Source organism: Gobio gobio (genome assembly GCF_949357685.1).
Source record: "Gobio gobio genome assembly, chromosome: 12".
Taxonomy (NCBI): domain Eukaryota; kingdom Metazoa; phylum Chordata; class Actinopteri; order Cypriniformes; family Gobionidae; genus Gobio; species Gobio gobio.
In genome coordinates this window covers 30,012,470-30,028,825 of record NC_137105.1, presented here as the reverse complement: position 1 = coordinate 30,028,825, position 16,356 = coordinate 30,012,470, and the positions used below count along the sequence as shown (strand labels likewise).

Here is a 16,356-nt window from a genome sequence, read left to right as displayed (position 1 = left end):
GCTAGACTATGTTCAATAATAAATATGAAAATTGTTTTTTATTACATTATAATAGCCTAAACAAAGAGTGAAATAAGACTTTTTTTTTTATTTATTGTGAAAATTATTAATCAATCTTTATATCAAAGCCCCTCAGTTGTGATGTAATTTCCACAACTAACAATTTTTTGCCCTCCCAATAAAGTTTAATCAAACGTTAGTGTATCTGTTTACTAGTGTAACTTGTATTGGTGTTTTGTGATTTTATATATATATATATATATATATATATATAGTGTCATTTCAATTCAAGCTGTAATTTTGTCAAATTATGCAAAAGTGATTAGCATTTAACTGTAGCCATTGCATAATTACATGGCAGTATTTTCACAAAATGAGTGGGGATTTAAGGGTTCCAGTCAATTTTATTTATAAAGCACTTTTGACAATGGACGTTGTTTCAAAGCAGGTTTACAGAAAAAAATTATTTCTCAAATTTTGTAAGGTCCTCATTTAAAGGTTCAATTATTGGACAAGTGCATTTTAAAATAATTTATAATTTTTTCCACAGGGCCAAAAGTGCACAGAATCACCAATAAAAAGTCAGTAAAGTCTTCTTAGTTAACATATAAATGACTATTTACTGGTTAATATTAAAGAGGCATCTGGTTAATATTAAAGAGGCATCTGTTTGTCTGTTTGACTGACACAACCATTACTTTCTTTTCTAAAGCCCTATGGAGCTTCAGACGAGCAAGCTGAATGCTATTTAAATGCTGTTTTAGGCTCTGCTCCAAAAGAACAAAAAGCTTTTTGCTCAATCGACTGAAACAGCCAGCTTGGAATATTGCTGGTTGTTCCTCCGTGGACAGCAGATAAGAAGCTATCAATCTTAGCTTTTGTCTGCTTGCCAAAGTTTCCATTATGACACAAAACAATGTGCTGGTTGTTTGTTCTTCAAACCATACAAAAGCTTGCAAAAGAACCAATTTCCTTAGGCTGTCATCAATGAGAAACTCATTTTTCTTGCTCGATGTATTTAGAAATGCAAACAACAGAAAAGTGAGGACTCATTATCTGCCTATCCCGTAGAATTAAATACATCTGAAAACCTGGAAAATGCTGGAATTGAAATGAGAAACAAAATGAGAAAGGATATTAAAAAGACATCTAGATTCTACATTGACGCATAAAGCATCTGTTTTGAGCAATATAAAGAGAGTATTACAGCAGAAACGAATTTTCTCTTTCCTTAAAATCAGGATATATATATATATATATATATATATATATATATATATATATATATATATATATATATATATATATATATATATATATATATATATATATATATATATATATATATATATATATATATATATATATATATATATATATATATATATATATATATATATATATCCTATAAAACATTAAGGAAGCATTTTCTCTATTTAAAACAGTCCTAGGGAAAATATAATCATTTAAAGAATCAATCCATTATTAATAGAGGACCAACTTACGGATTCGTTTTTTTGCATAAAATATAAGCTATGCATTCTTTATAAAGCTCTCAAACTAAACAATACTAATCTTTCCCCTTGAACAAACTCAAGGATAGCACATGTTTGTCTAGGCTTAATTGGCTCTAAGGTGTGAACAGCAGACTCAGCAGATGAAACCACTGTGTGTGCACTGGATTTATAAAACTAAATGAGAGAGTCATTTAAAATTAATTTCACCTTGCAGGTAGTCGGAGCACTGTTCAGAGATTACTTTAGACAAATTTCACAAATAATCTTTCACATTCAATGAAATCCTCTATAAGACATTTATTAGAATGACTTTGCAGTACAACAGTTTTAAGTTCACACTTTTGAGTTCAAGAAAACATGACTGGAGAAAAGCGGTTTAGGTTTAAGAGGATAAAAAAAAAAGGAAAGATGAAACGCCATATTACTAATAGTTCATCATTCATTTTACAGCTATAAAAAATAGGGGGAGGGAAGGATTTGACCCTGCAGCTGTGGACAGAAGAAGTCTCTCACTCCTTCCTGCGTTTCTTCTCATGGTCATAGTCCTTTGAGCGGCCACTAGTGGACGCCCTTTTGGAGCCTCCGTGCTGCTTGGCTTCCTCCAAGAACTTATCCAGACCGAAAGGATCCTCCTCAAACTGTACAGGCCCGTCACGGCGGGGACCGTGGTCAGCACCAGAGAACTCCCGATCAGGAACAAACCTGGAGAGAACAGAAAATCTTCAATTGCATGCACCAGGAAGCTAAAAATACAATAAACATATATCTGTTGTGAGTCCAACCATATATTTTTTTATCATTCAAAGCATTCAATAGGGCTTAAGCAAGTTGAATTTTAATGAGATGAAATTTCATTAGTGTTCAATAATGTTTTTCTGTAGTTAAAATGCATGCAAATATTCAGTCCAGGTGTCTCCATACCTGCTGCTCTGCATGAGTGTGTCCAGGTCGTCTCCATACATGTCCTTATCTGCACTCTTACCAGGCCTGTAAATATTCTGTGCCATGTCTCTGCCACTTCTGAAGGGCTGATCATACACATTATACAGCTCATCCTCTCCACCAGCAAAACCACTGTCCATCCCCTGAAAAACACAAACAAACAGTGAGTTTAATACTTCACAGCTATGAAATATGCATCTTACAATCATTTGTATTGATTTTTTAAACATTTCATAGTCAAAATATATTCAACAAAAAAATGTATAGGCACTAGAGATTTCCAATAATTTGTCATGGTTTGAAAAGAAAAAAAAAAATAGGGCTGTCAATAGATTACATTTTTAATCGCGATTAATCGTGCACTTATCGTGAAATTAATCATATGCCATTTATCTCAAACACATTAATTATGTTTATTTGCTATATCCAAAGTAAACAATCAGATTGAAGGGTAATTCTCACAAAACCGTATTTTCTGCAAGCTTCAAGGATCATTGGAGACTCCAAAATGACACCAAATAACCAAACCAAATATAAGGAGTCCATATACTTCTATTAATACATTTATACACACCTAAGCACCCACGAAAAAACATTACAAAAACTTTACAGAATTCAGTGTATTCACAGAGATTGCTTTCATTTTAGACGTCAAGCTGCAATACCGAACAGGACCACACAGAGACCGCAAAAAATTCCTAAATCAACCACATTGACTGAATAAACCTACGACTACTAATCACAACAACGTACGTATGACAAATCAAACATTATCCTCCCTGAGTGTGTGTGGAAACAACGCAAATGTACTGTGTGTCTGTACATGAATGTGTCTGTACCGCACACACGGTTTGTTGCATCAGACACTTGTGCGCTTACTCTGGCAAGTCTGCCAAATTGTGCTCTTCAGAAACAATCGCAGAATACGACAGAGCTCGTGTTTTAAAGCTAAGCACACTGGAACGAACAATTCACTAAAAACGCAATGTGAGTCTCTATTCTCTCTGATATATCTGATGTAATCAGCCTCCCTGGCCTTCTTTACATTAGCGCTGTTTTGGACTGTTTGAATGAATTTGATTACTGGATCACTGAAAATCCCAGAGTTTAACGGCCTAAAAGGACCTGATCACAAACAGAGAAGCAGAATTGGGTTAAAGAGTTAGAATGGAAATGTCCTCCTACCAGGGTCACAGGTGCTTGTAGATGCTCAGTGTGATAGTGATAAACTAGTGATAAATACTTCTAACATTATCTAACTGCGTGACGAAAACTACTTTAAATGACACCAGCTTCACGTACTTCTGTAATTTATTTGCGTTAAATTATTTTAACGCATTTAAATGAATTGCATACGTTAATGTTGACAGCCCTAATATAAACCAAAAAAAGTATACTCTGTGTGGAATGATGTAGAGCAGGACTTGATTTTATCCAATAATAGATTGCATGATGTAAAACAAACTTTGATATTACATTTATTCATTTAGCAGACGCTTTTATCCAAAACGACTTACAAATGAGGAAAATAATAGAAGCAATCAAACCAACAATAGGGAAACAATATGCAAGTGTTGTGATTAGTCCCAGTTAGTCTAGCACAGTACACAAAGTTTTTTAGAATAGAATAGTGTTAGTATTAATGGGTCAAGTGTTGACGAAAAAGATGCGTGCGGTAGGGCTGGGCGATATATCGCATGACATTGTTAAGCGCATCTCGTCAGTAAAGCCGGTTCCTTGATTAGTAGTAAATCGCCATCACCTGCTTTCAGATGGAGCGGCATTTACTACACAGAGCCGTAGTTCACTGACAAGCTGAGCCATATCGCATTAATTATCACAGACGTATCGCCTGCGATATATCGCCCAGCCCTAGTGTGCGGTTTCTTAATAACATGTATAATTAGGGGTGTAACGGTACACAAACATGACGCTTCGGTACAGAAGGGGAAAACAAAACATAAAATAGCTTTTTCCTTTTCTTTTAAACAAATGTGTCTGTTTAAATAAATTAAATTATAATTAATTTTCTTAAGGATAAAAAACCCCCCAAAAACACTATCAGAGCTCAGAGATGATCACGTTCGTCTGATAAGAGGTAAAATAATAGCATAAATACTGCTCGGTTTCTCGCAGAAACTGATCGTTTTGCTAGATAAGACCCTTATTCATCGTCTGGTATCGTTTAAAGCCCCTTGAAGCTGTACTGAAACGGTCATTTGGACCTTGAACCGTTTGGAGCCCATTGAAGTTCATTATATGGAGAAAAATCCTGGAATGTTTTCATCAAAAACCTTAATTTCTTTTCGACTGCAGAAAGAAAGACATGGACATCTTGGATGACATGGGGCGGAGTAAATTATCAGCAAAAGTTTATTTAAAAGTGAACTAATCCTTTAAGAATCGATATCGGTTCGTAAAAATGAGAATGGATTGAAATCGAGAAAAATCTATATTTTTTACCCAGCCCTAAAAATCTGTAATGTCACCAAGATAAGCAAGGCCTGAGGGTTGATTACCTTGCTTTGGTTGAAGAGTCTCTGGTCATACTGAGCCTCACTGGAAGCACGGGGGTTTGGTTGACCCAGGGCAATGAGCTCACTGATGTCCCTGTCCTGATCTCTTTGTAGCTTCGACCTGGACAGACCAAAATTACACTGACATCAGCTAAACGCACATTAACACCTCATACAAAGAGCCATCACGCTACATTACACACGTCTCAAACTGGGAGTTCAGGGAATTCTCACACGAACATCTTTTGGAGGAAAAAGCATGAATAATTCAAGCTATCACAACCACAGATTAAATGCATTTTAACGTCTAAATACGGGATGTGTCAGTTTGTTTCACTAAAAGGTGTCTGATGTAAAAACGAACACCGGTGAGACATGTGTGAGATCAGAGGAGCGAAAATAACAAAACCACGTACATTAAAATGGGGACGCATGCACCAGTTCTACCGGCCCATGAATGATTCAGGGCAAGAGTGTAAAAAATGCATGTACCTCTTATCAGGGGCGGCTCTGGAAATGTTCCTGTCATGCTGCCTTTCTTTCCTCCTCTCGTGACGGATCTCGTCACGCTCCCTGACTTCTGTGTCCTCACCACCTGAGAGAAAATCAAAGACAAAGATGGTGATCTCGCCAATAGTGACAGGACTCTGATGACAAAAACCAGGGCCAAGACCAAATCGTCTCCCTTTTCAATTAAGGAATTAGTAAACACATTTAAAATAAATATTTAATTCATTTTAAACAAAGAAAATGTGTAGGCAAACACTGATTGTTAGACAAATATCCAATGTTTCAGGAAAAATACACATATGTATGTGTATAAGACGTCTATAAGTCTAATTCATAGACATGCAATGTTGGTGCGTGTACGTCTTTTTGTACCTTTGTCACCGTGGGCTTTGATTCCAGCTCTCCTGTCTCTGGCCATCTTAGCCAACTCTCTCAGCTTCTCCTCTTTCTTTTCTTTCTCTTTCTGAGCCATCTTCTTTTCCACTTGAGCTCTCATCTCCACAGCCTCTCTGGCCTGTACACATCACACAACCAACAACATCAGCATCAAAAAAAATCAAAATATTGACCAGCCCTAGAAAGAACATCAATTTATTGGGATTTGTTTGCATTGTAAAAAGCAAGCATTCCCAACCAAATTAAATTAGATCTATAAATGCCATCCAAATTTATCAGAGGAGCCATGTTTATTTTATAGATGTTATCTTGAGATAGTGTTAACCCCAAATAGTTCTTCACAAATAATTTTGGTCTGAGAAACTGTTCTGTAATGCTGACAGAGTCTGTTCTTAAAAGTCAGTAAACTTAGCAATGTGGGATTTAGAGTGTTAAGGGATGCAGGAATAAGCAGTCTACCTTTCTGTCTGCAATGTACAAAGCCTCAGCCAGCTTGGCAAAGTTCTCATTGATGTGGACGGTCTGCAGGCCTCGTCCGTCAGCAGCCAAACGCTTGTCTAGGGGAATGGTATAACCCTGAGAAGCAACAATGAGAGTGAGAAAGCAACACAGTTGTATTCAGTCAATATTTTAAACCAACAATAAACAGCTGAATAATTGATGGAGGCTCAACGTTACCTTTGCGTTCTTCCAGTTGGAAATACAGGGTGGAATCTTCCACTCCTGCTGTTCTTTCACTGTCATCTAAAAAAAGAGACAGGGATGCTTTGAGGTTGGTTGAGATGTTCTCAGATATATTTTCTCCAGACAGGTTTCTGTGGATTCTGAGTGTAAACAAAACCGATGACTATCAATGTTAGGATCGATAGTTGGCGGAAACCAGACTCATACCTTTCTGCTTGGAGAGTGCATGACTGGAGCAGGAGGGGATGGAGGTCCACGAGGAATTTTCTTATTGATTCTGTTAGAAAACACAAATATTGAGTTTCTTGTGTGTTTACCACACACTAAACTCAATTTCACACAAATCTCAGATTAAGGTGACATACTTGAATCGCGGTGGTTCCATTGGATCTTTCTGCATTTCCACCATACGGATGACCCTCTGTTTTGCTCCGGAGTTAAACGCGAGTCCTTGCTGGGAAGGTGTGTACCTTTAAGAAATACAAGAGCAATTTATGTAACTTTTGTGAACTCAAAGAACTCGATGCTGTCCATTTCTTGCAGTGCAAATGCGATCGCACAGAAACTCTCAGGCTGACTGAATTTTGCAGGTTCAATATAAGCGCTGTTGAGAGTATCTGTGGCATAATGTCGATCACAACTGAAAATAATTGAATCATTGAAAATAATTTGTTTAAAAGCACATTACAGCTTTTAAACACTGGGATATGTTTAAACAATTTTCTGTGGTAATCAACATCATACTGTCAATATAGCTCAACTTGTAGCGAACCCAGAACATGTATTTAAACTGAGTTTAAGAACATTTGTCAGTGGAACTGGTCTTACCGAATATACTGTGCTGGGGCCTGTTTGTCTGCAGCACGTACAGGCATGGCTGCAGCAATTTTCTGCGAGACCTGTTTATCCAGAGCTGCTCTGGTCTTTTCTGTAATCTACAGAAGGAAACAGGGATGTAATTATTGAAAGTCATGAGGATTATTGTTTGATTAAAACTTGATCAAAAACTACAACAAAAGTACCAACATTGTTCATGTCATTTTAACACAAGCCAACAAAAACCCACTTGGAGTTTAAATCAAATAAATCTGCTTCCTTCTACCGTTTACTTCAATAACTACTTAAAAAAACCTTTACCACAACAATGCTTACCTTATTTAAAAAAAATTACATGTAGCCTTTAATGTGTATTAATATTATGTTAATATTTAATATTTTAAACAACAAAATGCATATAGCAATAATTGGAATTCCATTTTCACTGGGATAGTGAAACTGATATTAACGATTATGAAATTCCACTGGTATTGGTATCGACTACTGAAATGCTGTTACTGTCAAAACCCCATTTCAGCCAAAGGCTGTTGAATTCGAATTCATTGCAAAAAAAAAACAAACGCATTCGAATGTTAGGTGTGCATCAGGCAGTCTTATCAGTGGAACACAAGATGCGATGATATAAGAGTTATTGCATTTTTATGTTTTAATTAGCCAATCCAGTTAAACCCACTACATGCGGCGCAGCTGCATTGGTCATTCTAAACATTGCAGAAATAGAGCAGCTCAATGCGGAGAAGATCTTGGTTGTCAAAACCACAACCAAGCTGTTCACACGGAGAAGCAGCGCAGAAAATGGTTTCTATTGTGTGCTAGACAGACATCTTTGACAAATGCACTCATGTCTTGGACAAGAGAGCCGCATGTTAAAAGTAAAACATTTACAAATAAATTCAACTTTTAAAAAACGTTTTTTTAGTCTTTGCATCTCATGTTTTAAATGCAAAATTATTCTGTGCGATCAGCGCTTCGGCTATTTGTATTTAACTATGCATAAATACATGATGCTGTTTTATGCAATTACTTTTGATTTATAAACGTTATGCAATGTTTTTACAGAAACTCATGCTATTTCTTTACTTTGAATAATTATGTGTTGCATTAATATTTTGCTCATTGCGTCCTCAGGAAACAAGCCAAAAGCTTTTCCCCCTAACTGAAATTATGCCTTTTTAATTTTAATATTAACAATATTTAAGTAAAATAATCAAATTGTGTTTTCCAGCCCTATTTCAGCCTGTAGTAATTATCTACATTTAAACTGTTCTCAGTCAAACAAAGCTGTGTTATATCTCACCTCTTTCACTGCCTCTTCATCGGGTTTCTGCAGCTCAGGAGCATCTTCGTTTAGTACTTCCTTAGGAAGCATGTCTGTGTATTTGCTAAATATGACCTGAAACAAACAAATAAAAGAATGAAAACACATCCTCTCCAGGTGTGATCCACTGAATATATGAAAAATGTAATAACAAAAGAAGATGAAGCACCTTGTCTTTGTTTTGACCTTGCCTAGCAATGGCGTCATATTTTATCTTGCCCTCTGCATCCACCTGCACTGCCAGAGCATTGGAGGTCCTTTTCTTCCTACCCATTTCCAGAGGATACTGGGCCACGTGGATCTCTGGAAAAGCTCCTCCATCTCCAAAATCCTTTTAAAATAATATCATAAGATTACCACAGCAATTTACAGTAGAATTTAATCAGCAGGAAACCAACACCCGCCAGCAGGCAAATACAGGTCGTTTTTCTTCACAGTAGCAGATACATTTTTTCACTGTGGGGACCTGCCCCAGATTGACCTGATGTGAAATGCTGTTGTGCATGAGGAACACAAAAGCACCCCAGGTTCACATTTAGGCATTTGGGAAATGCCAAATATTTTGGGCTATTATACACATCTAATGCAATGCAATTACAACATAGCTTAATTAACCTATCGGTATTTTATTATGTCTAACTTGTTTTTGTATATATTTTTTATATTTCTGCTAGATATGTTTACGATCTGCATATTATATATATATATACACATACATATACACACACACACACACACACACACACACACACACACACACACACACACACACACACACACACACACACACACACACACACACACACACACACACACACACACACACACACACACACACACACACACACACACACACACACACACACACACACACACACACACACACACACACACACACACACACACACACACACACACACACACACACACACACACACACACACACACACACACACACACACACACACACACACACACACACACACACACACACACACACACACTTAAAGGGTTAGTTCACCCAAAAATGAAAATTCTGTCATTAATTACTTACCCTCATGTCGTTCGACACCCGTAAGACCTCCATTCATCTTCGGAACAGAAATGAAGATATTTTAGTTGAAATCTGATGGCTCTGAAAGGCCTCCATTGGCACAATGCACGGTTCACTCTCAAGACCCTTAAAAGGTACTAAAGACGTCGTTACAAAGTCCATCTCACTACAGTGGTTCTAAAATAACTTATAACGACAAAAAAAACCTAAATAACGACTTACATAGTGATGACGATTTCAAAACAAGGCATCATGAAGCTTCGAAGCGTTATGAATCAGCGAGTCGAATCAGCGGTTTGAATCGCCAAATTTCAGCAGTTTGGCGGTTTGACACGATTCATAACGCTTCGAAGCTTCATGATGCCTTGTTTTGAAATCGTCATCACTATGCAAGTCGTTATTTAAGGTTTTTTTGCGCACAAAAACTATTCTCGCCGATTTATAAAGTTATTTTAGAACCACTGTAGTGAGATGGACTTTGTAACGACGTCTTTAGTACCTTTTAAGGGTCTTGAGAGTGAACCGTGCCATTGTGCCAATGGAGGCCTTTCAGAGCCATCAGATTTCAACTAAAATATCTTAATTTCGGTTCCGAAGATGAACGGAGGTCTTACGGGTGTCGAACGACATGAGGGTTAGTAATTAATGACAGAATTTTCATTTTTGGGTGAACTAACCCTTTAACATACCTTAAGATATTAAAGGGGTGATGAACTGAGAAATCAACTTTCCCATGAGCCTTTGATATATAAAAGTTAATCGTGATATAAGAATATCCTGTAAGTTTCAGAGCTGAAAACGTCCTTGTTAGTCAAAGAAAAGCTTTTATTGACACCAGGGCCATATATATATATATGTGTGGAAAGGCTGCGATTTTAATTAATTAAATAAATGCCCAGCGTGTCAGTGAAGAGCAGCTCTGTGATCAGTAAATTCTGCTCAGTCTGAAAGCACTGCGAGTTTGAGCAACATGTGTCAAACATCTTCACAAACTAGTAATGTGAAGCGTTCATAAACCTGTTGTCCAACCACATACAGCGTTTAATATGTTTTAACTCACTTCATATCGTCAGTCGAGCTGATGTGGCTTCTTATCACAGAATGTCAATCAGCACTGCATACTTTATTATTATGAAAATACCCGAGAAGGTTTGAAAAACTCAAATACACCATATCTTGTCGCAGAAGTATTATCTTTGTGTTTAATCAGTCAAAGCGTTTCTATCTTCGTTTTATTCAGCATACAGCGTGAGCTTCACATTAGGGATTTCCCATAGGATTGTCCCATAGACTGTAAAAATATAGGGATTTCCTGAAAACGAATGACTACTTCTCTGGTGAAAATGTGGCGTTTCTGCTCGAGGGCGCCCTATGGCTTCCAGTATGAATGAAACTTTTGGGTAGAAAATAAGAAAAATAAAACTTCTCTCTAAATAAATTTATATGACAATCCATATGTTTTTCTTCAATGTACAGGAGTTTTAATCCCCACAGCGGATGCATAAGAGGCTCACATTTCATATTAAAGACATAGACTTTAAGAAATTGATATCACAAATAAAAAGCACAGATTTGTATAATAATAATAGTTTTTTTAGGGCTGTCAAAATAACGTGTTAATTTCGATTAATTAATCTGAGGAAAAATAACGCGTTAAAAAAAATAACGCAGATTAATCCATTCTGTATTGGACTTTGACCCTGAGCTGTAAAATGAAGGAGGGAGACGAGAACGCGCTGCCTGGACCATTGATTGGAACATTTACGTAGCCTATATAAAAACGGCCTGATGGAAGTGCTGATAAAAATAAAGTTGACTGCGATGTCCTGCAATGTCCACTTTCCTACCCAAGAGCGTGTCATATACACACCATAAAGTGCGTATCATATGCCTGCGAAAAACTGCGTAGCGTATACATTCCACAACACTGCACACTTGTACTATTACGCATTCTCAACAGGGAGCGCGCAATCTTAAAGGGGCCACACTATATTCCTACTCGTTACAACGTCCATGCATTCAGCAGCGCAAATGAATACCTGTCTGTCATTAATGTTAATCAAACAACTACAGGTGTTAAATAAATGTATACATATTAAATAAACCTACTGTATCTGTATTTTTTTTAAGAAATGTATTATTGTTTTTGTAATTTGCTTCTTTGTTCTTTTATTTAGCCTACATTAAATTCCTCATATTTGCCATTATTGCCCACCTGCACATACCAGCTGATATACAATGTAGTCTTGATTTGGGTGGTCACTCTGCATTGAAAGTTTGAAAGGGTTTTAAATCTTCTAAATCAAGTAAAATGACTCAAAATAAAGTCATTTAAGCATGCCAAATTCAACTTTTATCATATAAAATGTAATTTCCAAGCAGCAAAATTGTGGCCAGTGAAAATGCTGAGTGGCTAGTACTTTGGAAAACCACTAGCCAGTGCCACAGTTGCTGGTGAGCAAAAAAGTTAATGTCAAGCCCTGTTTGTATGTACAGTGAAAAAAATCTTCTTCCTGAAGCACTTTTTAATTTATTTCCTCAGCATATTAGGTCATATTGTTTATTGTTATGGCCCATATTTGAACAGTGAAAATAATAATAAGAGTTTTTGAACTTTAACGTCACTAATGCTGAGCATTCATTGATTCATTTGAATTGAAATATTTAAAATACTTTCACAGCAAAAATTATGTATGCAATTAATTTAGATTAATTAATCACAGAATATGTAATTAATTAGATTACAATTTTTAATCGATTGAGAACCCTAGTTTTATTTTACAATAAATCCTTAGATCTTTCTAATGATTTTTAGTCATAGGCTGTCTACATACTAACAGGTAACCCATAATTTTTAGTTTTCTGTAAAATAGAAATATTATTATTATTATTATACTGTTATATTTATTCTTAAATGCTCCATTTAATTTTAATTTTTTTAATAATGAATGTTATTGTAATAGTAATATTTCTTATTTTTATTTAGCAATAATAATCACAATTATTATTATTAGTCACATTAATTTATGAACAAAATGTTATATACACACTTTTCATTTGTAAAAATTAATAAATAATAATAATAGCAATTTAAATCGCAATCGCAATTTTAACCAGAATAATCGCAATTAGATATTTTCCCCAAATCGTGCAGCCCTAGTTCATATCAATATCAGAATTATATATCGTATCGACCGAAATTAAGAAATATATTGTGATATAAATTTTGGCCATATCGTCCAGCCCTAAAAATCTTATATTGCAGTACCTCTAGTGCCCGGGGTACCCATGATTTTCTGAAGCCGTAGGGAGGAGGTTCTCTGCGGGTGGAGACCAAAGCAGTGGATTGGGACCTCTGAACACGAGACCTCTCCTCCGCCTCCAGCTGGTCCTGGGACAGTTGGGTGGGTGCAGGGAGAAAACTATAAGATGGGGAAAAAAAATTGTCACGTGAGGTTGACAGAAACTATTAAATCATCAGGTGATCCCTATTAATTGGATGTAAACTTACATCCATACACAGCAGTATGTGGGTGTATGATGTAGAAACTGTGAACACTGTGCATGTCAAACAGAGAGAAATTTGATTTAAAAGGCGACAACAGAGGTTTCCTTAACATAAGCAAAGTTTATTTGTCAAATAAATTACATGTAACGTTATTCAAATTACAGTTCAACTGCACAAAGTACAAGAAGGTACCTATTACTTTAAGGAATGGAGATGTGTCAAATGTATTTAAGCCTTTTATAATAATACAAAAATATGCGCGTGGATATGGATGAAATAAATTAATCTCAAATTTGATATGCATTTGTTTATCAGAAACGTTATTTTTTGCTTTTGCTGTGGTCGTAGCATTAGCTTCTTAGCACTCACTACGATACAAAGAGCACAACACCGCAAGGCCTCAGCGCATCAAGTAACACAATTCAGGTAATAAAGAACGCAAATTATAAACAAACATCCCATGTGGACACATAAAAACACGTAGACGTCTTGTCTAGCTCAGTTGAGCTTTAATGTAAAAGTGGAAACAAAAACCCTTAAAAACAGCTTCAGTGCTACTTACCTTGTAAGCGACATCTTGTCCGTTTCTATGTGCAAGTTCTGACGTCACGTCTCGCGATGTTTAGAGAAGAGAAGGGTAGGCTGCTAATTCATTGAAGACATATTAGGCCTAGATAGTATACGGAATATACTATACTTAACGACATTGTTACATATTTAGATATATGTTAACATATGTACTAGGGGGCCATCTTAAGAGGGCAAGAAGACCCCTTTGCTAAAAAAATGACTGTTATTATAGGACTATCATTCTTATTAATATTTATATATTTAACATATCATTATGCTAAGTAGGCTGATACGTTTATAAGTTAATAATTGAATAACGATGACAAGGCGAGATTCCAGTAAAAGAGATTCATCTTAAAGGTAGGCTACTCATGTACTCATAAAAATGTAGGCCTATATAAATAATATTATTTAATTGCCCAGATTTTAATTTAAGATAGGTCTACTAGCTGCACGATAAATTCAAATTGAATGATTTAATTAAATTCGCTTTTTAATGACTAGCAAAGACATTGCACAATAATAATATTGAATATTAATACCATTGTTTACAAGAAATAAATATTAGATAAATTAACCTGATATCAGAATCAGACTCGGAAAGAGCTGTATTCCCAAGTATGGTATAATGACAAGCTTCCATCCAAAATCTTATATATAAATATAATTTTTTAATCAAAATATAACATATTTTTCTTAAATATATACATGCATGTGTGTGTATTTATATATACATAACAATTGTTAATTCGAAGATGAACAAAGGTCTTATGGGTTTGGAATGACATGAGGGTGAGTAATTAATGACAGCATTTCCATCTTTGGGAGAACTAAGCCTTTAAAGCAATTAAGCCATCAACATTAAAGCACCACCCTCAGGCTGAATGATGCAAGGACCTCTTCCAAAAGTGTGTCAGTCTGCATGTGTTCAGCAATTAGAATATAAATCTAACAGAATGTTTATCTTAAACTAACGCTTGCGCTTGGGGTGCTCCTACAACTACAATGACTAGCAAAACGTCTGAATAATAAAAAAACTGTTAGAAGATTGGGGGGTGTGTATTGACAAAGTCCCTATCCAGGGAAGTCTGTTCAATCGGCGGCCATATTTGCAATGCCTCCGGGCAGCTTTTTTTGGGCATACAAGAAGACCAAGTCCTGTATATTTGAATGGGGGAATCCTAAATCTCGGAAAACTGCTTGCTGAACTCACAATTAAATAACATATTTCAAATCAGCAACATAATCTGACATGAACTGTCCCATAAATGTTGTTTCTTATGCTCAAATAGTGTTAAAAAAGCTTATTTGTCAGGCTAAACGAGCCAAAGTGCACGTGCAGTCCGAAGCGTGAGTCTCAGATGTCTATGGGAACCAGAACTTCTAACCAGTGTTGCCAACTCTCACGAGACAAATAAGCAACCGCAGCTTCAAAAACAAGCCCAAAACAAGCCCAATATTATTATACTATTTATTATCATCAATATAATTTATTATCAATTATTTTTTTATCAATAAATGAGCCTGCAACATATTAACCTCTCGGAGTTTGAAAAGCAAACAGATGTGATTTTACAAAAATCATCAAATTGCAATAAAGGGCACGCAATATCCTCCGATCAGCTGTGAACAGAAGAGGTTTAGAGATGGAAAAAGTGACGTTAAGTCCAATTATAATCCATAGTCGGAGTTAGTGCACACATATTAGGAGCAGGGAGTAGTGAACACACAAGCCCTAGCTGCATCTCAATGTGCATATACTATCTGCCCTAAATAGTATTGAAAATGACTAATGTCACATACTATTTAGGATGGATAGTATGCACATTGGGACACAGGCAAGCACTAAGGGAGCGCTGCAATACAGCCACATAATAAAATAAATTAGAACCATATACCTACTGTTATTATTAGTATACTTGTTTTTTTTATAATAGCCTGTAATGATGAATACATTATAAAAAATATTTTAACAATTCAATTAGGTGCCTCTCCTCCCTGTTTCCTCTCCATATACATCTCTGCTGCATTGCTTGTAAAAATGTATACGTCTAAATACGTCTACTAACTATCATTACGTGCTTTTATAACGTCACGTGCCTGCACGTTGAACGCGATTTTTCTGCAATGAGGCGGGATGTATGAGGACGAATTACTACAGCACTTTTTTCGTTGCACTGAAGGGCTATTAGCTGTGAGAAGACAGTGTCAGTCAATGTTTTGGACAAAACAGCGACCATAAATGTAAAGAAACAAAGTTGCGTATTATATTTTCCTAACAAGCAACCACATTTTTAAAAAATAAGCCCAAACCCGCGACTCATGATTTTTTTAACGCGACTTGCCAAAAAAAGAGGCCCAAAGTCGCGTGTTATACGCTGACGTGGCAACTATGCTTCTAACGGCAGCTGCAATGACGCAATGACTTTACCAATTAGCGATTGGCTCTTTTACTTTAGAAGGCGGGACTATTCCGCCATATTGCGCTTTGCATTTTCTCCCAT

General features: G+C 36.1%; 1 protein-coding gene across 1 annotated transcript; it reads right to left on the bottom strand.

The window, feature by feature from the left end:
- Positions 1-1,519: 1,519 nt before the first annotated feature.
- On the bottom strand, positions 1,520-13,899 carry snw1 (SNW domain containing 1). The gene is made up of 14 exons (XM_079830421.1): positions 13,845-13,899; positions 13,043-13,196; positions 8,890-9,051; positions 8,700-8,795; positions 7,394-7,500; positions 6,931-7,035; positions 6,773-6,842; positions 6,560-6,625; positions 6,341-6,457; positions 5,858-5,999; positions 5,468-5,570; positions 4,979-5,096; positions 2,439-2,602; positions 1,520-2,219 (listed from the first exon to the last, which is right to left on the bottom strand). The coding sequence occupies exons 1-14, from the start codon at positions 13,856-13,858 to the stop codon at positions 2,027-2,029; spliced, it is 1,611 nt and encodes a 536-aa protein (XP_079686547.1). The 5' UTR covers positions 13,859-13,899; the 3' UTR covers positions 1,520-2,026.
- Positions 13,900-16,356: the final 2,457 nt, after the last annotated feature.

Bases quoted from the DNA above. Each gene is read 5' to 3' on its own strand.
- snw1 (XM_079830421.1), bottom strand. The intron at 7,501-8,699 runs GTGAGATATAAC...TTCCTTCTGTAG, and splicing joins ATGAAGAGGCAGTGAAAGAG to ATTACAGAAAAGACCAGAGC. The intron at 6,843-6,930 runs GTATGTCACCTT...GTTTTCTAACAG, and splicing joins ATGGAACCACCGCGATTCAA to AATCAATAAGAAAATTCCTC.